Genomic DNA, 25,797 nt, shown 5'->3' with positions numbered 1-25,797 from the left:
ACTTACACCCTCATTTTTGAAGACAAATTATGTTCGTCACTCCTAGTATCTTGTACCGTTTTCTGTAGCTTTTTTTCTACAGAGAAATGAAAAATGATTCAATAAGCATGGAAGATGTTTAAAACAGGATGAAGTAATATTTAAGCACCATATTTACTTGCCCTCACATTATTAACAATTATTTGATTGATGCAATTTCCTGTTTTGATTTAAGTCTGTCTTTCATTTGTAAGTTTTATGGATTTATGTTTTATGGATTTATGTGTTTTTCTGTGTTTTTTCTGTACGCTGCCATCTTGACAAGGACTTCCTTGCAACAGAGATTTAAAATCTCAATGAGATTTTCCTGGATAAATTAAGTTTTGATAAAATCATAATCAAATAAGTGTGCCGGATGCACCATATTAAAAGGTTAAATATATTAAAAAATTTACACAGATTCTTCTAGCTCATCGGATCAATACATCAGGTTTTTTTGTGTTTTAACAGGCTTTATTGATAGTAAAAAAAACTCTCTCCTGTGTTTCTGACATAAGTTCAGGTGAATTATTATTTTCCATTCCAAACCAGCTAGTCTGGAGTAGTCACTGACAACTTCAACCCTCTAATCCTTCACTACCCTGAATGAATAGAAAAATACTGGTGTTGATGAGGGAGGGAACTTCATATGAATTAGAAATCTTCATAATTATATTTTGGTCATGAACGTAGCCTAAACCACAGGCTCTCAGCCTGGGGCGCAATAAATCTGATGGGTTCACAAGATGATTCACGGAATAAGAAGAAAAATACATTTTCTGCATTTCATCTCTGACTTTTCTCTCAGGTTTGCCCTTGAATATTGGAGAGTGCCACTGCTTTAGGATTCAAAATGTTTTATTGAGAATCAAGCAGAAAAATAATGCACACAACCAAGGCCTTGGGTTCAATATCCCAGAATGTTCAATTAGAGAATTATAAAATAAAAGTAAACATAAGATCTAGATTTATTTAATATGTTTATTGCTGCAGATTTAAGTGAAGCCAGCAGAAAATAACTGCCTTCCAAGGTTAAAACATTCAGCTATTTGCCGTCTTCTACGGCATAATTTACAACTTGATGTTACGTAGCTCCCTCACAAGTTCTTTAACTTTACAATGTAATATTAAGAGAGAGCTGCATCTTAAAATATATATATTTTATTTATTATTTTTTTATTAATATTTCTTTATTTTATTCATTCCCTCACCAATCGTGATGCGTGTTTTGTTTTGCAGTCCTGCCATTCTGTTGGTGTGTTGGTTCGTTTTTCCTGTCCGTCTGATTTCATGTTAATGCTGCATTATACCCATATGCACCTTTCCATCATTTAATAAAGAATGGACCATCTATTTTATTGCACATGGTGATTGCAATGGGAACATTATCCATTTGCACGGAAATGCAACATAACAAATCCTTAACCGACAATAGGGATCTATCCGTATCCATAGTGACAGATATTTCCTGCTGTTATATTATATCCTCAATCAAAGCTCGAGTACCTGCCGATGGATGAAGACCACGGAGCCGAGGAGACGCCAGGTTCCTCCCTGCCGGTCCACGTGGAGCATTCGCAGGATCTGCAGGAAGCGAATCCCTCTGCAAAATAACAAAAGTGTTTCAATACCAACATTGTATTCAGACCAGAAATATGTGTTAAAAAACACATTTGGAGGCCACAAGTTTGTGTAGTGAGGTCACAGTTGGCCAAGTCATCCTAAAGGTGTTGGATGGGGTTGAGGTCAGGGACTTGTGGAGGTCTGGCATGCCATTCTACACCAAATTGAGAATAACATTTCTTTATGGGGCCCTTGCTTTGTGCAGTGGTGCATTGTCATGCTGACATTGGAAACATTAAACTGTTGCCTCTAAGACAACACCACATGCTCTCATCAATTTCAAACCTCAGTTTAATTATGACTCCTATTTTATAACAAAAAAAAAATAGATTCTGCTGCACCAAAACTTTAAACTCCTTTTCAAGATGGGATGCAGAATTTACTTTAAACTTATCTTGAATAGTTTCAACTTTTAAAAATGGCTGTCACTTTTTTAGATGGATTGAGCAAAATCAATCAAGTTCCCCAAATTAGCAAGTTCAGCAAGGAAACTGTTATGGAGCTGAACAGGAAGAGTGGAAGATTTCCTTCTGTTCTTCTATCTTCTATTATTTGGCCATATTGCTCCATTAATTCGGCTACCAAGTTCTTCTCGAAGAAAGAGAAATTACATCTTCTCCGCTGGGCCATCGTGACCTTTTAGCTAGATAGCTAACTTCTTTGTTAAGGAATACAGAGCAGCCTGAGATTTACAGTCCTCTTACAGTATGCAAATCTTTTTATTCATGATTTTTTTTATTGGGGTTGGCAAGCATATCCATATTCATTAAACTATTTAATTTGGGTTTAAAATTGGATTTACGAAACAGAGATTAGTTTTTAATTAAACTCTGCTTAATTTCAAATCTGGATTTACTCATTTCAAACCCAGTTTTGGTTAACTCTTATTAAAACTAATCTTAGAGTATATTAATCCTTGTTCATGCAACCGAGCCAGAGTGTCCACAAACTTTTGACCACATACACTTTCTCTTACCTTACAGCAGAGGTGGCGAAGACCTGGCCTTTGGAGCCCACTGACAGCACAATTATTGAGGCAACAACCACAATCAGATCTGTATTGACGGAAAATGAGTGGTTATAACTATAAATATGGCAAAAACATGCAGATGTTCAATATATGGAAGCTCAGCATAACAAGAGCATTCTAGCCACTCCATATAAGGTTTGAAAAAGTCCAAAGGGAACGTGGATGAAAAGTGCTCCATTAGGAAATAATTATTACTTTTCATTAAAAAATTATTCCCAGTTGAGGTGAGAGAGGTTACAAATAATGTTAATGCAAATAGTCATTGCTGCATATTTAAAAAAAAAAAAAATCACCTGGAGGGTCCAATTTTAGGAATAAAAAGATGAAGGTGGAAAAAAAATATTGCAGTGACAGTTTTAATTTCATGCTGAATTTCTCTGAGGTATCTCATTTTGGGATGCAGCTCAGGATATATTGCAGATATTGTTTAAGTACCGTGTGTGGGTGAGAAGCGACACGACTGTTTGTGTGCGTGCGTATAGATATGTGTGTTTGTGTGTCTGTGTGTGTGTATGGGGGTTGTGCTCCCACCTATAATAGATATTGGCTTCCTGGCAAAGCGCAGTCGGCCACAGATGCCAACATATTTACTGCGGCAGCCGGCTGACCAGAGACGGACGACATATTCCACCCCGAAGAACACCACAAGGACGATCTCCTGCCAGAGTAATGAGAGAAAAGACAAATACACAACATCGGAATTAGTTGTTTAATAAGTTATTTAACGCAGCTTCAGACTTCACACACTGTGCACAACTGTTCTCTTGACTTCCTCTTTTTTTTTTTTTTTATCAAGTGCAGCTTCTCCATCTAATTCATTAAGGATCATTGATTCCCAAGCAGCTGCAACATTTGTCCCTATTTAATTTGTACCACAACATTGATTCATTCTCTATTTCCGCTGCTACATGTGCTCGGCCCTGATAGAAAAAAGTGATTTTGTCACCTTGACAAATAGTTTGATAATATTTATCGATATTTTTTTAAACCCAATGTGTTTTCTTAAAGGTATAGTTCAGAATTTGGGGGAAAAGACTTGTTTGACCCCTATTAAAATAGCCATATACACACAGATAGGGCTTGGCGATATATCAATATTGTGATATGAGACTAGATATTATCTTAGATTTTGGATATGGTTTTATGGCATAAATGCTGTCTTTCCTGGTGGTTTTAAAGGCTGCATTATAGTACATTGATGTAATTTATAATCTGTTATTTGCCTTAACACACTAAGTCATTATATAGTCATTACTGATGATTATTTATAAAAAATCTCATTGGTTGAATATATTGAGAAGCACCAATATTCAACCCTACAATATCGTCGCAATTTCACAATAATTAATGAAAGATGTCTTTATATGGGGGGACTTTCCCCATATCACCAATCCCTATATGCTACATACACATACATGCTAGAATTCTGTGACCTTCTTCATTTAACCCATCCAAAGCCTTTTAGGATGCTGTGAACCTTCTGGGAAACAAATTGTCTCTCTGAGGGACTCTTCGACATGCGGAGGTGGGGGGGATTTATCCGCCATCCTTGTGTTTGAAAGACAAGCCGCTATACCCTCTGAGCAACAGCTTCAAAGTTAAAAGTTAAAAGGAAAAGATACATAGCTCTTTGGTATTGTAAGCTATTTTGTTAGTTGCTATGGGAAGGTCCTGAATTACCTCAAGATCGTTCCAGGAAACAGTGTTCCCTTTGTATATGTCTGGGGCTTTTATTGGTATAGTTTGGAACGGTATAGGTTGGAACGGAAGGAGAGGAAGGAGAAGGTGTCTCTGCTTTGACTTGTTGAGGGGAATAAAGTTGTGTCCATCTTGGCGCTAATGATGGAGCCCCGGTGTTATTATTTTATTATCCATATAAAGTATAGGCGCAACATAAGTCTCGGCTACATTGGTGGCAGCGGTGGGATTTCTTTCCTGCTCACAAGACCCATCGTAAGATAAGAGTAGAAGAGTTTAAACTAGTTAGCTAACTTTAGCCACTGCTAACCCGCGCTTAGCTTAACGTGGTACAGTGTTTAGCTAGCGCGACCAGGATTCCGCTTCTCCGTGGGGATACATCTCGTTTCCACACCGTAGTAGCTAGAGAGAGTAGAACAATGAATAAAAAAAAAATAAAAAATAAAAAGGCGATTGATTGATGCAATTTCCTGTTTTGATTTAAGTCTGTCTTTCATTTGTAAGTTTTATGGATTTATGTTTTATGGATATATGTGTTTTTCTGTGTTTTTTCTGTACGCTGCCATCTTGACAAGGACTTCCTTGCAACAGAGATTTGGAAGTACGTCGAGGACCCGCTGGACTTCACTGTGCGGCGCGGGGAGAGGCCCTTCACCAGTAACGTCAGGGTTGAACTTCCGCCGCCCTTCGGTGGGGAGGAACATCAAAGCTTCCCCTGCTGGGCCCGACAGTATGAAGTAGCTGTGAAGGCGCTGGTAGGAGGCAACGGCGGTGACTATGATTATGAACTTGCTAGGATTCTGCCCACGCGGCTGACCAAGGCTGCTTTTCTCTTGTGGGACAGCCTGCCAGCGGCCGTGCAGACCGACTATTCTGCAGTAAAGGAGAAATTGCAGGAGGCATTTGGACAAAGACATTTTCTAGACTGTTTCAGAGCGAACCTCTCTGCCCGTGTCCGTGCTCCAGGTGAGAGTTTGGAAGTGTATGCAGCAGACATAAGCAAGCTAGTTCAAGAAGCATTCCCGAGCTACGGTGATGTAGCTCAGAGAGAGGAGAAATTCAGAAGATTTCTGGCTGGGCTCGATCCTGTTCTGAGAGCTAAATGCCACGAGCAGGGAGCTACTGATTTGGAGGAGGCCCTAGTCATCGCTGGCCGTTGTGAGATGGCCCGAGAAACTTTAAAGATGGACTATGTCAACACACATGCACGCCAGGCTCTTACAGGAAGCGGTGCAGCGCCAATGGTACAGTCCATATCTGATGGAGGTGGTTTGTACAGAACTGTGGACAGAATAACTGAAGACATGAGAGAAATGAGAATGGAAATGAGAATGGCAGAGGAGAACAGTCGACTGAGATCCAGTGGCTGGAAGGACGACTGGAAAACCTCTCACTCAGTACGTGGAGGTCAGTGTCAGTGTGTGCCAGTCACGCCGCCCACGGGGTGAACAAAGAGGGCGCTCCCCTGACTACGCCTGGCAGGAACGTGGAGCAGAAGGAGGTCCCGGGGAAAGACAGGATTACCGGATGCCTTATGATAACCGAGCCAGCTCTCCAAACTGGAGGAGCCCTAGACCCACCAGGGGTCCCATTAACGATGAAACGCAGAGGAAGAGGGGAGTGCGTTTTATCTCTCCCAAGAGAGGGGACCAAGCCGACCAGTCGGGAAAAGAGATGTAGCTGATGTTGTGGCCCAAACACCAGCTACGACCCCAACAGGCCCCTTAGAGGGAGATCGGTTTGCTCGCCCAGCCAGTAATGCACTGATACAAGACACCACAAAGCGACAGACACTTTAGGCTCTATAACTGCCACCCTGCACCTGGGTAATGAATCCTGGCAGCATGTGTTCTACGTACTAAGGGGGTCTACACAGGCACTGCTGGGCCTGGACTTTCTTGTCTCTAATCGTGCTCTATTGGATTTTTCCCGTGGCAGACTGCAGTTATGGGATACTGATATGCCACTTTTAAGTGTCCTGAGTGTTGTAATGTCTCCATTACAACTGCTATGACATTGCCAGCCCTCAGCGAGATGCTGGTTCCAGTAAGTGTGACCCGTGCCGGACCCGTTGCCCAGCAGCCTGACTTTGTGGGCTACTTGGCGCCAAACCTCCAGAGTAAAAGTGAGTGTGTCGTTGCTCACACAGTTACTTTGGTGAAGGATGGGGTTACTACCGCCCGTGTGTTAAATCCTACAGATCAAGACATTATACTGAGAGAGGGCCTGCACCTAGGAGAGTTTTTCTCTGTGGACGAGTCCGAGCTAGTGTCACTACCAGGGGCCCCAGGGGAGATAGCCTCCGCCATTTCATCCCCTGAAGGACCTTGTGTATCGCTGGAGGAGTCTCCGGCTAGTCGGCAGCAGAAAGCACAATTGGTTGCGTCGCTGGCAGAACACAAGGAGATATTTAGCACATCAGGAGGGGTGACGGGCAAATGCACACTGATTAAACATCACATCAAAACTGGCAATCATCCTCCCCTGCGACAGCGTGCCTACCGGACCTCACTAGAAAAGAGAGGTGAAATAGACAGGCAGGTGGAAGCCCTGTTGGCTGACGGGGTCATTGAAGAGAGCTGCAGCCCCTGGGCCTCGCCTGTCGTCCTAGTAAGTAAAGAAGAATGGAGAGTGGAGGTTCTGTATTGACTACCGTCGCTTGAACAGTGTAACCGTGAAAGACTCTCATCCCCTTCCCAGGGTGGATGATTCCTTGGATGCGTTGGCGGGCTCCCTGTGGTTTAGCACATTGGATTTCTCTAATGGCTACTGGCAGGTTGAGGTTGCTGAGGACGACAGAGAGAAGACGGCCTTCACGACTGGTAGGGGCCTCTACCAGTGGCGGTCGATGCCTATGGGCCTCACCAACTCACCTGCAACGTTTCAGCGGCTGATGGAGCTGGTTCTCAGAGGGCTGCCATGGCATGTGTGTATGGTGTATCTCGATGATATTCTGATATACAGCCCCAACTTTGAGGACCACCTCTCCAGTCTGCGTGAAGTTTTCTCCAGAATCCAAATGGCAGGTCTCAAACTAAATCCCAAGAAGTGCCATCTTGCTCAAGATCATGTGGTGTTCCTGGGGCATGTCTATTGACAAGGATCCCACAGGAAAAAGAGCACGGTGGATATTGGAGCTGGATCCCTTCAACTGGGTCATACAACACAAGGATGGACAACGGCATACTAATGCTGATGCTCTCTCATGGCGGCCACAGGATCCGGTGGCTGGTACGGTTAATGACACCTCACAAGAGACCACCACACAGGTGAATGCCACAGGCTCAGACAGGGAGTCAGGTGTTCCGCAGACAGACACTCTGTTGTCCCCGGCACCCACTGTAAACCCCCAAACTTCTGACCTCATCATAGGTGGGCCACAAGTGGAACCGGACGGTGAGACAAATGACTTGCCTTTCTTACATGGACTGAAAGAACTGCAGCAGGCCGACCCAGATATTGGTAGGGTGTTGGATTGGATTGATTCTCGTCCACCTCGGGGGCAAATGAGAGGTAGCTCCAGGTGGCTGCGGAAATTATGGACTGAATATCCTCGTCTTTCTGTGGTGAATGGCCTACTCTGCCGAAGAGTGACTTCCTCCCTCACAGGGGGTGCTCAGTACCAGGTGGTCGGGCCCTCTTCGCTCGTCTCTGATGTGCTGCAGCACCTTCATGGAGGCCCTGTGTCAGCGCATTTCTCAGCGGAACGAGTGTGGGAACGAGCAAGGCAAACTTGTTACTGGCCCTCTATGTTCAAAGACATTCGACAGTGGTGCGAGCAGTGTCTCCCATGTCAGACCCGGAGAGCCCCTGTGCTTCCCATGGGAGGGTCCCAAGCTACACGACCATTCCAGAGAGTGGCAACAGACATTCTGGAATTACCAATGACTTCTAAGGGCAACAGATATGTGTTAGTAGTAGAAGACTACTTTCCCAAGTTTGTAAACCTGTATGCCCTTCCAAATCAAACAGCCCAATCAGTAGCGCAGTGTTTATTTGAGGATTACGTGCTGGTACATGGCGTGCCAGAAATGTTTGAAGCTGGGATTGTTCAGAGACTGTGTCAACTGTTAGGGATTAAGAAAACACGCACCAGGCCGTATAACCAGTAAAATCAGACGGCATGGTCGAGCGACTTAATCGGACTCTCATTGATCAGCTGGCCAAATCATTGCTTGCCTGTGGAGGTGAATGGGATGACTACCTGAAACAGGTGGCTTTTGCCTATAACTCATCTGTTCATGCCTCCACTAACTACACTCCTTACTTCTTAACCCATGGACGGGAGGCCCGTGTCCCCGTGGATGTTTTGGTGCCATCTCACATGGTGCGCCCCGACTTGCCTCTTTCTCATACTGACTTTGTGACGTCTCTAACGGAGAGGCTGGAGACTGCTTTTTGTGGTGCCAGACAGTGTGGTGCTGACGCCCATGAGAAGCAAAAACTGTACTATGATGGAACGTCACGTCATCAGCCGTATGGAGAAGGGGATCTAGTATGGCTCCCCACTGGAAAGGACGCTACCGGGTCCTGGCTGTGTTGGAGTCTCAGGGAGAACCGGGACGCATCTACCGTATTGGAAGTCCTTTGGACCTCCACGGACCAGAGCAGGTGGTTCATTACGATAGACTGAAACCCTACACGTTGCTCATGCCTGCTGGCTCTACAAGTAGCCTCCCGGCTTCTCTTCACCATGCTCCCCAGGACGAGGGGTCACCTGAGGGGGACTGTGGGGCGGAGGAGCCATGGGTCACGGGTGAAACAGGGACTGTTTTAGTTATGGACCCCAGTGAGCCAAAGCAGACTGTGTCTCGTTCTAAGAGAGTTGTGAGACAGCCAGCATATATAAAGGACTTTGTTACTTATCGTTAACTGACTTGTGAGTGTTTATTTTCAAAATAATGACCGTCTTCACAGGAAGTGGGGTTTAGGCAACACAACCATTTAGTTAGGTTTAGGAAAAGAGTGTGGTTGAAGTGGTTTAAGTGACTAGTAACTCATGTGAGTCACATGACTAACAACATTAACAGCTCGCGTGACTAACGACTGAACTACTAAATGACAACATTCCTATTGGTTTGTACTGTGTTTGACCCATCCACACTCTTTTGCTCTTTATAGTACGTTGTTCGTTCTGAGAGTCTAATAATGACACCACTGGGTTTACATTGGAGTTAGTTAAACGTGCGGCTTTTAGAGCTGTGAGTAGGCTGATTTTGGAACTTTTAGACAGAGCTATGCTAGCCATTTCCCCCGGTTTCCAGTCTCTTTGCTAGGCTAAGCTTGGCTGCAGGCAGTATTCATATTTACCGTAACACATCTGTATTCCTCCCTCCTTTTCCTCTCTTTCTTCCTCTCATTACTTTTCATTTGCATGACAATAAAGTGAAACAAGCCATAACAGCGTGTGTCCAATGCTAAAAATTAAGCTTGTACAATTAAGGCTTCTCAATTAAAGCTGCTCCATTTCAGTTCCTCCAGTGCCCCCCGAGGACAAATGGATTAAAAGAAAATCAATTACAGCACACAATTACATCAACACGTGGAAATTAATGAACTGCAGTGTGAATGCGAATGAAAGTACCCCACTGTCTCTTAATCATTGACAAGAATTTGGAAATGAGACTGTCTGTTGGTGACTCAATACCTATTCATAGATTTTGAATGGTAACATGATCACTTTTTCAGTAAATGATGGGATGAACAAACTAGGGGATTCAGGCAGAAAATTTATTTTATGGTCACGTTTTCAAGCTGTAATTATCGGAGGTGTTTGTCCCTCATCAGAGCCAAAGATCAAAACTTAAGTGAATATGAAATAGCAATTCCAGTAAAACCAACAAAATGCATTCATAAAATGATAAATTGTGTTCTTGGAAGAGAATATGAAAAAAATTTCTATTCCTGAATTTATTCTCAGAGGATTTCTACTTCAAGGTTGAAACAGAAATGGTTCATTCAAAAGAGCAATACATCAACAAACAGAAGGGACGCAGAAACAAATAGTAGTAATAGTAATAGTAGATATAGTAGTAATATAGTAGTAGTAGTATATAGTATACTATATACTATATATAGTACTACTACTATACTACTATACTATACTATACTATACTATACTATACTATACTACTACTACTACTACTACTACTACTACTACTACTACTACTACTATATACTACTATATATAGTACTAATAGTAGTCATAGTAGAGCCGGGCACTTCATTCTGACCTTAGTAAACAGCAGTTGGCTCTTGAGTCAACTTACTGGCTTGTTACAGAGCTTTTGACTGTTTAACGCAAATTTTCAGTGTTTGCTTAACGATTAGTTCATCACCTCGGACACAGAAGGTTGTGTGGTCCAAAAAAATCAATAACAATCAAGAATGTGAACCCGGAGTTGAGATTGTGTTGTCAACAGATGTTTCCAAAATCACGAATGATCTGACAAACTCAACGTCAAAGCCAACATGAAAGAGACATCCTAAGTGTGTTCAGAATAATGAAAGGTTCAAACACCTACAGCATGACAAGTGAGCAAATACCATCTGGCTGCTGATGAAAGGTTTGTCCTTACCGAACCACTCAGGTTCTGAGGAAATGAGACCCGACCGGGGACCCAAATGGGACCTAGTCCAGACTATACTCTGCTAATGGTGCCATGCCATTGTTCCAAAGGCCTTTTATTCTGAAACCTCAATAATCAAAAACAATTCCCATTGGAAAGCCCATTCGTCTGAAAATACACTCTCCATGCAACGAATTACTGTGCAAAATGACGTCATCGACCTAATTTTTCTACCATGTGGATGGCAAGACACGTACTACCCTGCCTTTGGTTGACTAACACTGATATTCTGACCCTATACCTAACTTACCTCCCTCCTTCTGCCTAAACCTAACCAACCCAACCAACGAAGGATACACGAAATACAAGGCACAGTAGAAAAGGAATAGGAGTAGAACTGACATTTACATTCAAATCAACTTAGCAGGATGGTCAGAGCGGTACCGGGTACCTTTGCCATTGCAGGTAGCAGGCTAACTTTGGTATAACTAAAACAGACTTTAAGAGAGTCGCAGACTTAGTTAGGACAGGTTTTGCAGTATTGACTAAAATAAGCAGTGGAGTAGTAACGTTACGAAGCGTAGAGAGCCAGAGTGAATGAGTAAAATGTATCAACTTAATGCGAAAACAATCTTATCGCAGCATAGGAAAGCACATTGCTATCACTGTATTCAGCCCATTTTCTTTCACCAGTGTAGCATTAAAGCATGGTGGAATTAATGAGCTAGCTAGCTGACAGGTGGCTAGTTAGCTAGCTTGCGAATGCCACCATGCTACACTAGTTACAGAAAATGAGCTGAACAGCGGGCCGGTGGCTGGCAGTGGCGCTGCGTCTCAACGTTTTTTGGGGGCCGAGCAGTTTATCTGAATTTATTCGTTAATAATTACATTATTATTATTATTATTATTATTATTATAGTAATGCTATTCCCAATCGTAGCTGTTGTTGATTGATAATCCATCATGCTGCAGCAGGATTTCTCTGCTTAGTTTGGGTTTACAGTTTACAGCTATGTTACACCTTAGCCATTTACAAATTCAATATAAATCATTATAAGTTCAGAAACAAACACCAATACCTACTCTCATCCATCTACCTCTACCTAAACCCTTAATCTTCCATATCTCTAGGTGCTCACATCCCTCAGCCCTCAAATCCTTCCTCACCTCCTTGTCTCGCATTACAGAATCCACAAGAAACATCTCATCTAGTCATTGTCTCCACACTGAGACTCACTCCACAACATCTATCGACCTATAAGCCCATCATCGATCCCCATTCGACCCTTCGGCTCATCCCCTCATTTGGTCCCTGCCTACATTCTTGATCCTTGTCACCCCTCTGTCCACAACTCTCATTAATCCTCCCTTTCCAATATAGCAATTTGCACTCATACAGTGAGTGACTTGATGGTTTATTTCATCGAAATCAAACTAAACCAGGCTGTGTTACCAGGATTTGTTTCCAGAATGAAATAAAAATCAGCAATACTTTTTCTTTTTCAGAGTTTACACTCATTTTTTGGATCCAAAAAAAAACAACAAACGAGACCTTTTGGGATTGTGGGCAAACCGCCAAGCATCTGGCCAAACACACTACTACAAACACTGCCAGCCGGCGCTGCATTTCCAAGTAAAGAAACAGCGTGGTCTCTGTTAACCTTGAGTGTGCAGGAAGAAAGCAGCAAGACAAAGAAGATGCCTCGGTGGAGGAGGAGGAGAGAATGAAAGGGTGGCAGGGTCACAGCAAATCTCTGAACTATAAGGCACAAAGTACCAAAACAGGCCCTTTGGGACGGAGGATGGAAAAGATGTATGTTTGAGATTTTGGTAGGTTTAGGAGCATGGCAAATATTAATTATTCATTATCTGTGTTGAAGAGAAGAATAAGAAGATTACATTTATCCCGGGTGAACTGAAGGCAGAGAAACATTGTGCCATAAAATACGTGATATTCTGGTGTTTATCGACAAATATCACACTTTTCTTTATAATCACAGGTCGGGATTTATCCACAGGAGCCTCTTTGAATCCAACAATGGACTTGTAGGATTTGAGACTGTGATGTGCCGGCTCATGAAACACCATGACCATTTCATCCCATTATCCTCAGGCCAAGGTGAACTTGTCACATGCGGCACGCTCCGGGGCCTCTTATAGGAAAATCCTCAAGTCCTTTTCATCCTTTTCTTGAGGTTTTTCTTTTGTTGGAGCTCGAGTGGCTCACCCATCACCCAAACAGTTCCTGCGCTCAGCAGCTAGTGTCTCAGGGTTAAGTTTTTCCCATTTATTATTGACTTTAGAGGAGGAGCCGTTGCCCTCTTAGGCCAGCAGGACGCCCTGAAATTGTTTGCAGGGTAAAAGAAAAGGTCGATGTAGTCCAACCTAAAGTTTCCCCAAATTGTTTTTCTCCATCAGGCAGCAGATAGGTCAATCAACACATGGAATTGCTTTTCAAACAACAGAAAGTGAAGTTTGATATTTGTTGCTTTAGAAACAATCTCACAATCGTGGTGTTGATTGCTGCAGCAACACCTTTAATATTAACTGGGATTCATTCAACATCTCTGTTTACTCTCAAATGTATCCCGTGTTTAAGGTTTAACAACATTATGTCATTTTTAAAATAACTTTATAATGATTCAACACCTTTTGACTGCATTGTTTCATGAGCGTCGTTATCATTTTTGATTCATGCATGAGATGACATATGGCAATGGGAACAAAACAATCAGAAGATCAGAATCGGGCCTGTTTGCAGATGCCAGCCAACAACAAAAAAACAGAAGAAAAAAAAAACAGAAGTGCTGAGCAGATGGTGAAAGTCAAAGCAAAGACCAGATCGGGATGCCGCAGGGGAACAACAGACTACAGGCTGTATCTAATGCAAACAGTGCTTTTACAAGAAAACATTTAGATTAGATAGATATTTGGATTCTTTTAAGGGGCAATAACTCTCCTAGTACAGTATCTGTCTGACACATGTGGTTCATGGACCACTGAACTGGATCATTAAACACACACCGAGGAGTTTTCTTATAAAACAACACTGCGTTTCTTTATATTCACTGTTTCTTTCCCAAACACATCCTAAAGGTCCAACAAAAAACGTTGGATGCAGGCTACCTCATAAAATATCCATAAATCTGATTGGTTGATTCCTTTTAATTGTTCTGAAAGCTGCGTAATTAACAGGGCTGGCTCTCTTCTCTTTCTCCTCTTTTATTTGTGCCCTGCTACCTTCTATGGAGCATCGCTTCCATCCACAGTCGAAACTTATTCTGTGTGTGAAAATTTACCATTCATTTAATTTGTTAGATATGGGCAGATTTACGTTATGCAGCACAAAGTGAGGCAGTTTAACATGCAGGAACACAAGTTGTTGTCTCTATCTAAGTGCTGCACTAATCTATATAATCGTTATGGGAGTATACCACAGAGCTAGTGTTGAAGCAAGTTTTCTCTTATTTTTTTCTAACTCTCTATAGGTGTTGCAAGGATTACCTACAGATTTCAGTCTTTGATTGCTTCACACTACGTTATTTAACACTGACTTATTGCAATATATCTTGCTGATCTTTTAGGGAAAAGAGACCTTCAGAGTCCAAGAAAAAGAGAACTAATCATATTAGTTGAGTCAAACTTTATATAACCCTGGTCTGCTGGAGTGGAAACTGCCCCACAACTGAGATGGATCTGCAGACTGCAGTTGTGAGAGAGCAGCATACCAATACGTCTCTTGAATGAAGTAAACTAATTGTCCTGTTTGTTTGGGACCAGGCGAGATTTAGCCCCATCAATAATCACTGCATCAAGCGTGTCAGCACCACCTAATTAATTTCACAAAGACGATTTTGGTCGGATCAGGGTTTTAAAGCCTCTAGTTTTGAGCAAAGACTGCATACAAGAAGTGGACTTAATCATTGTGAGGTCACCCGTTGGTTTGCGGACTATGGTTTTGAAGCATTAAGTTCTGCATTTTTGGCTGTCGCCATCTTTGTTTTTTTGCAACCAGATGTGCCACGAGAGGGTGGAGCTAAGTACAACCGAATGCTGAAAAAGACCGAAACTGTTACAATTAACGTTTATGAACTGAAACATAATGTGAAAGGGTTAAAGTTCTAAGACAAAAACGTTGATAACTCCCAGACAGGAAAACACTGTAGTGGCAACCTGTCAATCACAAGGTAGCCCCGCCCTAAAGCATACTCTGCTTTATGGTCTATATAACTCATATGGGACCAACATTTACTTAATGAACATCATGCTGTATTGAAGAAGACTTGAAACTAGAGATTGAGACCATAAACTCATGTTTACAATGTTTACTGAGGGAATAAATCAAGAGAGAAGTAGAGTCATTTTCTCATAGACTTCCATACAACCAGAGGAGTCGCCCCCTGATGGACATTATAAAGAATGCAGTTTGGCATTAGATTCACTTTTCAGACCTGGAAGTTGCTCCCTTGGTTTGAGCCAACATTACCTCCAGCAAAAGTTAGACCCATTTGACCCCAAACACTGCTCTCCACTGTGAAGGTGAGGACGGTTTAATGTGATTTAATCAATCTTTAGCTTTTAATTAAAGGTAGATCCAATCTGATCCAATCTGACAATTAGACAAATAACAGACAATAGTATATGTTTAATCCCAGGAGTTGCTTTTCAATTTAAGCAAATTCAACACTCACCACCCAGAAGAGTGTTGTGTGAGCCAGGGCCTGGTACTGGTCGATGGTAGACAGAACGCTGAGGATGAGACAGGCCAGAACTATGAGAAACCTGTAGGACACAAAGCAGATCAGACATTAGTCTTGATTAAAGTAACTACGGGGAACTTTCATTTTGTGTTGATTTCGGCGGTCCCTGTGGTCAGTAGTGGGAGTGTTTCCGAGCACCACACTCCCTTGACAAAACCTCTTATTTTACTGCATCAGGTTCTGACTGAAGGAGTTTCTGTTGAACGTGCATCATTTCGTCTGATTTCATGTCAAATCCAACTCGGTGGCACCGACGACAGGCATTAAACAGATATATATAGAAATGGAAATATATAGAAATCTTCATACTGATGGTCTTGTTTACTTATATAGGTCATATGGAGGCATCGGTATTAAATTGAGCAAGCTTCGTAACCCGTTAAAAGTTTGTTGTAGTAACTTTAAAGTGTCATAATTGTAAGTTTTATGTTGGTGGTCATTCTTATTTCCTTTCTTTATATTTTTATACAATCCGATTGGATAATAATGTCCAACCAGCTCTTGTTTAACTCCATTTTCCTCAAATCAAAGCTTGATTTAACTTGTCGTCAGTCGAGCTAAGCAAACACAAATCCATAAACTTTCAAACTCATATTCATGTCAACATTTCACGCTTTGATTTAAACCGCAAAACTTCAGTCAACGTTGGTGTCGGATTCGCGTCTGAGCTTCTGAACAACTTGGGGGGAAAAAAGCAAAACATTACTTTATATTTTTATCATGAAAACTATCCGACTGCGTTTGAGCAAACATTCAAGGACAGCTCTCTGGAGGAAATACTGTGAACTTTTTGAACTCCACCATACGAATGCAAAGCGCATGATAAAGTTGTCAAATAATGAGCACACTGGTTCGCACAGACACACACACACACACACACGCAGTCAACAAACACTGAATTGCTCCTTAACATTCTCCTTATTCCCCCCCTCAAGGTCACAAGTATTTCGACTGCAGCAACAATAAGACGTCTGTAACTCCTCAACCTACTTAAGAGAAAGACATTTTATTTCTTTGAGATCAGGCTTCAAGCTGCTGTGACAAAAACATAACTAACACTTTGTTAGGTGGCCTTGAGTTTTTGACTGAACTCTTCAACAAAAACTTTTCAGGAATCAGTTTTTTTTTTAAAGAGCGGCTTACATAACAGAGCGCTACGTATAGTGCATTTATAACACCAAATAAACTCTAGTGGTTATTTTTCACTGCTGTTCATAAAAGTCAGAGTAGGGGATCCTGTTTAAATTGATGGTAGTGGAGGATGATGGGAAAGCAGGGCTGACTGTAATATAGGTGATGAGACTCATGACCTCGTTCACAAGTGATTTAGCCCGCAGGGCCACGAACTGACTCAGCTCCTGTTTCTGCTTTAGTTACTGCAGTATCGTCTTTGGGGTTGTGTTTCACCCCCTTTCATTATGTTTGTCTGTTAGCGAGATATCTTAGAAAATGAATAATGAATGTGCATTAGACTTTGTGAGACGGTTGGCATTGTGGCAAGGGCAAACTGATTAACTTTTAATTTCCGCTGGCGGCGAAAACTTCTGAATGGATTCACATGACACCATCTGAATTCATGTGCCAGTCAGTCATCGACAGAACCGACATCCATGATTGGCCCAAAAAAAACCCATAGAGGCAGGGGAAAGTTGGCCTTCTGTTTAGATGTAACTCTGCTGCCAGTGTTCATTTCAAAACTTGGTGTATGTGACAGAAGCCTAGTCAGCAAGAATAAAGCTGAATGATTTGATTACTATAATATGTGTTCCATGCATCTGCCGTGTATATATATAAAAAGATGGATTGACAGATGTTTTTGTTTTTTCATAAGCTTGAAAACTGGCTAGAAGGCTTGAAATTTAATTTCTGGGGGTTATTTCTGACATTTTATTTAATATAAGACAGTAGAGAGGTGACAGGAAATTCTGAAAAAGAGATACCAAGGACAATGTTGTTACAATTGCAAGTGTTACTGGGCTACATATCTTCATGCAACAGTTTATCTTACAAAAAATGATTCCTCATTTTTTGTGCGTGTTCCTACGAAAGTCCAGCAACATGTGTCGATTTTGGCTCGTTACATGTATATGATCTATTAAAAATAAACTTCCGCCTCCACAGGAAACAACTTAGTTAGGTTAACGCAGCAAAACTACTTGGTGAAGTTTTGGAAGAGATCATAGTTTTGGTTGAAATAACTACAGAAGTTGGGTTATTTAGTACCGAAGGTAAGGGATGAATATATCAAGTCGACTACTGGTTTCACACGGGACACAGACAGAGGTCTCCTGGGTGAAAGTCCGATGTTTGTGGACCCACCTCCTCCCGATGTGGAGGTTGTCACTCTTTATACTTCCTGGTTCATGATTACGTGGTTTACAGATGAATTGATATTGTGGGATATAATAATAATATCATTAATTAACAAGCAAGAGAACAGCCTGTACTGGGGCATGGAACACACCCAATATGGAGCTGTTATATCTTGAGAATACCTCAAAGTGTTGTTGGAAGATTGCTTTTCTGTCATCTCAGCAATGTTTTCAAACTATTTTTCAGGAAAAAACAGCCCTGAAGAACCACTGTCTTGTTCCTATATGAGCACATTTGATGGAAACTATGTGTAGAGGGAGTTTCCAGTCAACGTTTGCACCATGGAGGCTCTTATCACCGCATGCTACAGCCTGGGTTTATTGTAGACTGGCCAGGAATCCAAATACCCCACTTTAAAGTAACACACACTCACACACACGCACACGCCTGACCGTGCACGCCACACGTCAACACAGATAAAAGACAGAGATAGACCTGCTCAGGCAAAATGAACTGGTGTGTTACACAGCTAACAAAGCAGCTGGTTCTGTCTGAAAGAAACAGAAGAAATAGTCAATGCCATAACAACTTGTGTAAATGGAAGCACATTTGTCCAGTAAGGAGAGCCGGGAATATCGGGCATAAACAAAATTGCTTGCGGTGCAATTTACACAATCGTATGTTCAATACATGATAGAGGCAGTTGAAAAAACAGGATCAAAAGAAATACAAATGAACATCAAACTTTCCGAGCCAAACACTCCGATATGCTAATGGCGGTAATTTGTCGGCGAAAGCTCTGCTTAAATTATTTCCAGGGCGTTTGAAATGCCAGCAAACACACACACACACACACACACCCACACACCCACACACACACTCAGTATGCTGAACACACACTTCTGCCTCGCTTTGGATCCGTCTGAGACGATCCAACTTGTCAGTCCTTCTCTACACTAACTGCACCATCATATTTCACTTCCTTTTCCTCAAGTGGGGCTCGGCGGAGCAACAGACAAAATAATACACTGGCTCGGCTACATAGACACCGCTGAACTCTCAACAAAAAGCTCAAAGCATCGCTCCCATCCATTATTGATGGGCAGATTCACTCGCGGTCTGCTGTGCAGCGAGTGTAGAGACAAAGCAGGGGACAGAAGTACCAGGGTTAGTAGTGAAGCTGCTGACCGTGTCACCGGCTGTTACCATCAAATATCCTGTTTTAGACGGACTATCATACTTTGTTTGCATCACCGTTGCTTTTTAGTGAGGACAAAACACAAATCAAGCAAAAGCAATGCAACGGAAGAACACAGGTTTAGATGAATACTCAGGGATAAAAGATGAAGATCTAAGGCCTTGCCTGTCATTTGGGCAGACTTTGGCTTGTATTGGGTTAAAAGCTGGGCGATAAAAGTGATATGCGCTCCATTAGGAATTCAAGCTCCTGTGTTTTGTAAAAGACAAGAAAAAATAATGGAAGCCTTTTCCCCAGTGACTAAAATATAGGATGGAGTGAAAAATACAAAATCTTCAAATTGAAAATAACAACATATAAACTCTTAGCCGGTTTGTTGAGTCATTAAAAGACTAGTGTCAGAATTGTCTTCTTTCTACTTGATGCTGTTTGACAGATACATGGCTCAGTTTAATGGAGCCGAGTCTGAAAAACACTTTTCAGATTTTTGTTTTCTCTTAACTCCACTGATCAGCTCATCCATAACCAGCATGTGGGATGGATCCATGCCGCTCCAAAGCAGAAAATGCTGCATTTACTGTTTGACTGTAGCACACTGCAGACAGACACCCAGTGGGGGCTTGGGGATATACTTTATTAATTGCTTACAGCTAAAAATATATACCGTGTTCACTTCCAGTGATTTGAACTGTTGCTCTCCTTTTAACCATAATGAATCCGACCTGAGTCCCTGCCAGCAAACTGTATGACTAAACGCACATAAACTCACATATGCAAACACGCACACACGCAAGGAAACCTCTGATAAGGACTCGGGTCACTCTGACGTTAGAGTTCTGGGTCAGAGATAAGGCCATGCTTGTTCTTAACTGCTTTCCTCCCACTAAAACACTTAGAAAACAAGCTACTGAACTGACCCAATAACCTGCTGGATGGTAGGACAACCCAACAACAAACCTCTCATTGTATTATAGTACTGAGAGAGTTGTCTAAACTACTCTACCATATACTCTCAAATTGAATCTACCAGATGAAATCTCACAAAACTCCAACTCTGAGTACACTGCTTACTAACACCTCAGAGACATGTGTCTTTTAAAGCTACCTTTAGGAACTTTATTTTGTGTCGATTTTGGCGGTCCCTGTGGACAAAAGCGGTAGTGTTTCTGAGCACCAGATTCCCTTCAGAAAACCTCTCAACCTCCAGCAGGGTCTGCCGGTCTGCTCCATTCAGTCCTGGGTGTGTTCCTCCCGTGGTTCCTTCCATCCAGCAGGCCCAGCAATACAGCCTGGGGTCTCCAGCACTGTGTTTAAGCTGATTTGAGGGTCTGTCCGCGGCACAGCTGGAGTCTGAGCTGAAGGAGTTTCTTGTGAACGTGCACGATTTTGTCAGATTTCACGTTGAATCAGACCCTGAGGCACTGATGACAAGCATCAGAGTCTCGGTTATACCTTCCACCATGACGTTCGCACGAACATTGGCTGAATCATGACATATATATATATATATATATATATATATATATATATATATATATATACTCTATACTCTCTACAGGTTTCTTATCTTGGCAAACAGACATTCTCAAAGCTCCACAAAGTTCTCAATTTTCTCTGCCATCCGCGTCTGAGTAGTTGTAGCAGTAGAAAATGTTGTATGAGCACTCTCTATCCTTGCGGATGATCTCCTTTACTTTTGTAGGTCATATCATAGGCATCAGTATTGAATTGAGACTTTTTCATAACCAGGTAAAAGTTCCTCAAAGTAACTTTAAATATAGTGCAGCTTTTAACCGTTCTGGGGTCCTGCTGGAGCTGAGTTGCAGCAAACAAACAGCTATCATAGCTGAGAGTGACACTCTGCACACTGGTTTCATCCCTCACATCATAATGTTACAGCAGTTGTCACCAGCGAATGATGAACAGAAATGTGCCACTGACACTGTCACTTTTGAAAAACATATTGATTTTGTATTTCAAGAAGCACTTTGTGGCATTTCCTGTATTCTGCTCAGTCTGAGCCATTACAGGAAGGTCAAGGCACCTCATCTTGCTCTGCACCCTCAGTCTAATAGTTCAGTATTTGATATTTTAATGCACGGTTAAAGATTTGCCTGTGATCCCAGCCAGCAGCCAACTAGCTCCTCTTTTATTGTGCATTGTGCAGCTATTCCTGGTAATGCTCCTATGTGTTTGAGTTGCACCGTGTTAGCTCATGCTCCCTCTGAGTCACCGAGACTCTAACCCGCTCCGACAGGCCGCGTTCCCATGCGTCCCCCTCCGACACTGTGAGGTCACAGGGTGGCAGCGCCGGACAGGGGCCTGCTACCTCCTCCACAGAACGCACACACACACACACACACACACACACACACACACACACACACACACACACACACACACACACACACACACACACACACACACACTGCCAAGTTTAGCTGCCTGCTATCAGTGCCAGCAAGTGGGGACAGACAGCCCACACAGGGGTTGAGCCAGAGGACCATGTCCCACATTCCTAAACCTCTGCCTGAACGCTCCGGTCTGGATCTACTGGGCTGTCAGTTACCCGGATGTGGGTGATACCAAGAAAATAAATAACCCAGTGAAATGTATCCGTTGGCATTACATCAGTGGTGTGCGGAGAGACGTTTATCATGAGTAACACTTCATTTTTCAAGCTACCTGACAAGAAGCTGTCACATCAGTTTTTTCGGGGGTGAACCGTAATGTGACATCTTCATGATTGTAGGAGCTTTGGCAGGTACAATCCATCCCACACTGGATTACACCAGGATCTATGTTCATTATGGCTGTATTATTTATGTTTCATTTTCATTAAACCAGGTAGTGTCACATACCTGTCATACTGTCAGGAAGGATAACAAATACTGAAACATCTCCCTGTCAGGTTGAACTGAAAGCAAAGCCCTCTGTGTTGTTGTCCTCAAAGTGTTCAGTGGTGCTGAGGAAAATAGTCTCCCAGATGAAAGATCTTTATAATAATCCTTTCGTACTCCTACGAGGATGTATTTTTCTCTTGCCTATGATGAATTATATGGTATTTTTTTTAATCTGCTAGACTTATATATATATCCTTATAATATTCCTAGAGGGATCTCCAGTCCTTCTGTTATAACCGTGTGCAGCATCTTTCTAAAATTCACAGGATTAACAATTCTTTGCAGAGAGGGCTTCCAAGAGTACATGCGCAATTAACTCCCTGTTTAATTAGGATCTCAGAGTTGCAATTACACCCGTGAATACCCCAAGGAAATGGATGATTATGGAAAAGAAAATTAAAAAAAAAAAAAAAAAAAAAAAAAAAAAACACTCACACTGTGAAGTGATACACGAAGCATTTCCAGCCAGACGGCCTCTCCAGAAAGTTATAGACGCGTCCTTGGATGAAGGCTCGGGTGAGGACCGGCCGGACCCCGGTGCTGTACACCGACATCCTCACAGACATCCGGGGATGAGACAAGTACGGGTGGAGGTGGACATTTGGTACATCTGTACGACTGTTGAGGTCCTCTGGCATTCTGTCTCTCTCAAAAAATGCATCTGGGGTCCCTGGTCCAGGTGCGCAAAACCTGGTTTCCGACAGCTCCAAATCCGGTGGTCTCTTCCCTCTTGCCACACCAGAAGACCTCCGTGAGTTAGACATTGTAGCTTCCCGTTTTCTTTCTTCTGGCGCTGGGTTAACTTTTTTCACACTTGTGTGTTCACTGACTCACTGACTCAAATGTTCTCCCATGTGCGCTTACCTTCTGTCGTGCGCCTGATCTCACTGTGAGATAAACCGAGTTATTATTAATGCTCTAGATCACCAGGACGGTGTTTCTTTCATTTAACTTTTACAGCTCTCTTGGTTGTTGAGGTTATGGCCCAGCCTCAGCCCTGAATGAATCTCTCCCCACCTCTTCCAGAGCACTTATCAGCCTGGGGAGCTGTGCGTCGCCAGCTGTTCAGAGATTTTATTGTTTTTGCAAAACTGCTCAGAAGCAATCTGCAGCTGATGAACTCCATCCTCAGTATCCGTGTGAGATATGCACCACACCATTAGCTGTCTTCCCTCCCAATAATTACTTTTCACACAAAATGCAAGACACATATTTTATAATAATGCAAACAGTTTACGAGAGTCTCACTACATAAATATTTAGGGATGTATTGATAAATATTTAGGGATGTTGAATCTCACACATCTGTTGAAGTGAATGTTAAGATGTACCAACACCAAATGAGCAGCAAACAAAGCTCTCATATACATCCACATTTCCTGTGATCTATGTTGCAATACTGTAAAAAAAAAAGAAAAAAGTTCTTGCATCACACTTGGGTAATCATACACTTAAAGTCACTAAAGGCACAGGGTTAACCCACATGTAAACAAAAGGATGACCCCAGCAGCAAACGTCAAAGCACACGATTGGAACCTGCTCCTAAACTGATAAACATGACTTTTAATATCAATAAAAAAACAACAAAATGTGTCTGTTACATCAATTATTTTTATTTGTAAGTCAATTTCTAAACAATAATGTGTGTAAGCAGCTTTAATATGCATGTGGACCAAATGATTGAATTGATTTTTCTATATGATGAATAACTTGTGTACGGACATTACAATAAGTTATATGAAAACAACAATGTATATAGACAATGAGTGAATAACCATTACGTCAAAAAGTAACCAAAGATTCATTCAAGGTGGATTCAAGGCCTTCAGAATGTGCAGTAAACTGTGTGGTTTGCACATGCATGCACACACACATATCCCCCTCATATCCCTCAATTAATGCATTTGAAAGTTTGAACTTTTAATTTTTGTACAGTGAGATAAATCTCTTAAGAAAAAGTGTTGATTTGCTGAGTTCATTTGTGCCGAAGTGTACAGAACGGCCTCCCATTGTTTGAGATGACATACAGACATACAGTCGCTTTCCCTCATTAAACTGTCAGTTGGCAGTAAGTTGGAAGCGACACTCATTGTGAGAGAGTCTCTGGCATGTTTGGAAGCTGTACCAAGTTCTCCTCTACATACAAAATGTCAAAACTGATAGACTTTGTGGTGAAGTGCCCTCTTTGTTGCTCTTCCAGTGAAGAAGAGGTGATTAAGAGTCCTCAAGAAGGCCCTTTCACTAGAGAAAACGTTATGAAGTTCCCTTAAGGATGCAATTCCAGTAGAGAAAACATTATCAAGTGCCTTGTAGGGTGAGCCTACCAGTAGCGAAAATGTAATGAAATGCCATAAAGTGTGCCATTCCAGTAGAGAAAACATTATGAAGTCCCCTCTAGGGTGCCGTTCCAGTGGAGAAAACGTGATGAAGTGCCCTCCAAGTTGTGCCTTTCAGTAGAGAAAACGTTGTAGAGTTTAGGGGAAAACGTGATGGATTTCTATATAGGTTTTCCTTTCAGTGAGGAAAATGTGATGGAGTGCCCTCTGGGGCAGAGTTCTGCATTGGGTCGGGTACATGTGGGTACTACCCTGGACCGCAGAGAGTCTGTGTACGCCACTGCTTTTCACCAAAAGCACTCAATTGTGCACCTGTTGAGATTGTAAATATTCATAGATGAAGCAACTTGGTCACGGAGCAGCTCTGAATTGTGTGTTTATAGGATTTAACTTTCAATTCACATACTTTCCTCCACAGTGAGCTGTTCAAAAAAAAGAAAAAGGAAACACCTACACATAAATAATAGCTAGATAGATAGTATTACCATAATCACATACCTAATCTGGATTAATACATGACACGTTACTGCTCGAAATGCATGCCTTTTTCCTGACCTATGCGTGATTCATTACGGTTTAAAAGTAACACCGTCAACGCTGGTGTTGGTGTAATCTAGAGAGCTCTGGGGACACATGCAGCTTAGTTTGACAAGGTCACCCTGTGGATTTTTTTTTTTTGCAGTGACCTTGGACATGCTAGTCCAAGGAGGAGGAAACAGCTTTGCTGCAGCGGGTTTTAATAGGAGTCGAGTGACATCCATGTGATGACAGGATCTGTTGCCAGGTAGACATTAAACACATATATTACTGGTTCTTGCTGTTAGATGCCACCAACTACATTTGAGTTTCTGTTTTTCATACAGAAAGGGCAGTTGTCTTGAAGGTCACCCCTTTATTTGATTGTGTGAAGGAAATATAAATATCTAATATAATTTAATATTTAAAAAGCAAGCATCTTGATAAAAGATTAATTGTATAAGTTGTTTTTAAGCATAAATGTCAAAGATTAAAATGGTTAATATGTAAATATTTGTTGGTTTTCTATGATAGTTAACTGAAAACCTTCAAGTAATCTACATATTGTTTCTTTCATGTGAAAACCGTGTATCTCCAGAATACCAACATTTCATAGGTAATGCATATGATTGCAGCACTATTGATGTAACACACATAGATTACAGGTTTAGCAAAACTGGGATTATTATGAGAGAGTATTCAATTCAATTCAATTCAGTTTATTTTGTATAGCCCAGAATCACAAATTACAAATTTGCCTCAGAGGGCTTTACAATCTGTGCACATGCGACATCCTCTGTCCTTCCCTCACATCGGCACAGGAAAAACTCCCC

The 25,797-nt window shown here is 41.9% G+C and overlaps 1 protein-coding gene across 1 annotated transcript in view; it reads right to left on the bottom strand.

The window, feature by feature from the left end:
- The window catches only part of kcnq1.1 (potassium voltage-gated channel, KQT-like subfamily, member 1.1), a 48,294-nt gene extending 25,418 nt beyond the window's left edge, over positions 1-22,876 (bottom strand). Inside the window, 5 exon segments of the mRNA XM_054616615.1 lie at positions 1,525-1,621; positions 2,618-2,696; positions 3,203-3,329; positions 15,630-15,720; positions 22,548-22,876. Coding sequence (XP_054472590.1) covers positions 1,525-1,621; positions 2,618-2,696; positions 3,203-3,329; positions 15,630-15,720; positions 22,548-22,876 — 723 coding nt within the window.
- Between the last annotated feature and the right edge of the window lie 2,921 nt (positions 22,877-25,797).

The sequence above is a fragment of the Anoplopoma fimbria genome, chromosome 2 (assembly GCF_027596085.1).
Source record: "Anoplopoma fimbria isolate UVic2021 breed Golden Eagle Sablefish chromosome 2, Afim_UVic_2022, whole genome shotgun sequence".
NCBI classification, from domain to species: Eukaryota; Metazoa; Chordata; class Actinopteri; order Perciformes; family Anoplopomatidae; genus Anoplopoma; species Anoplopoma fimbria.
This window is presented reverse-complemented; position numbering and strand designations above follow the sequence as displayed.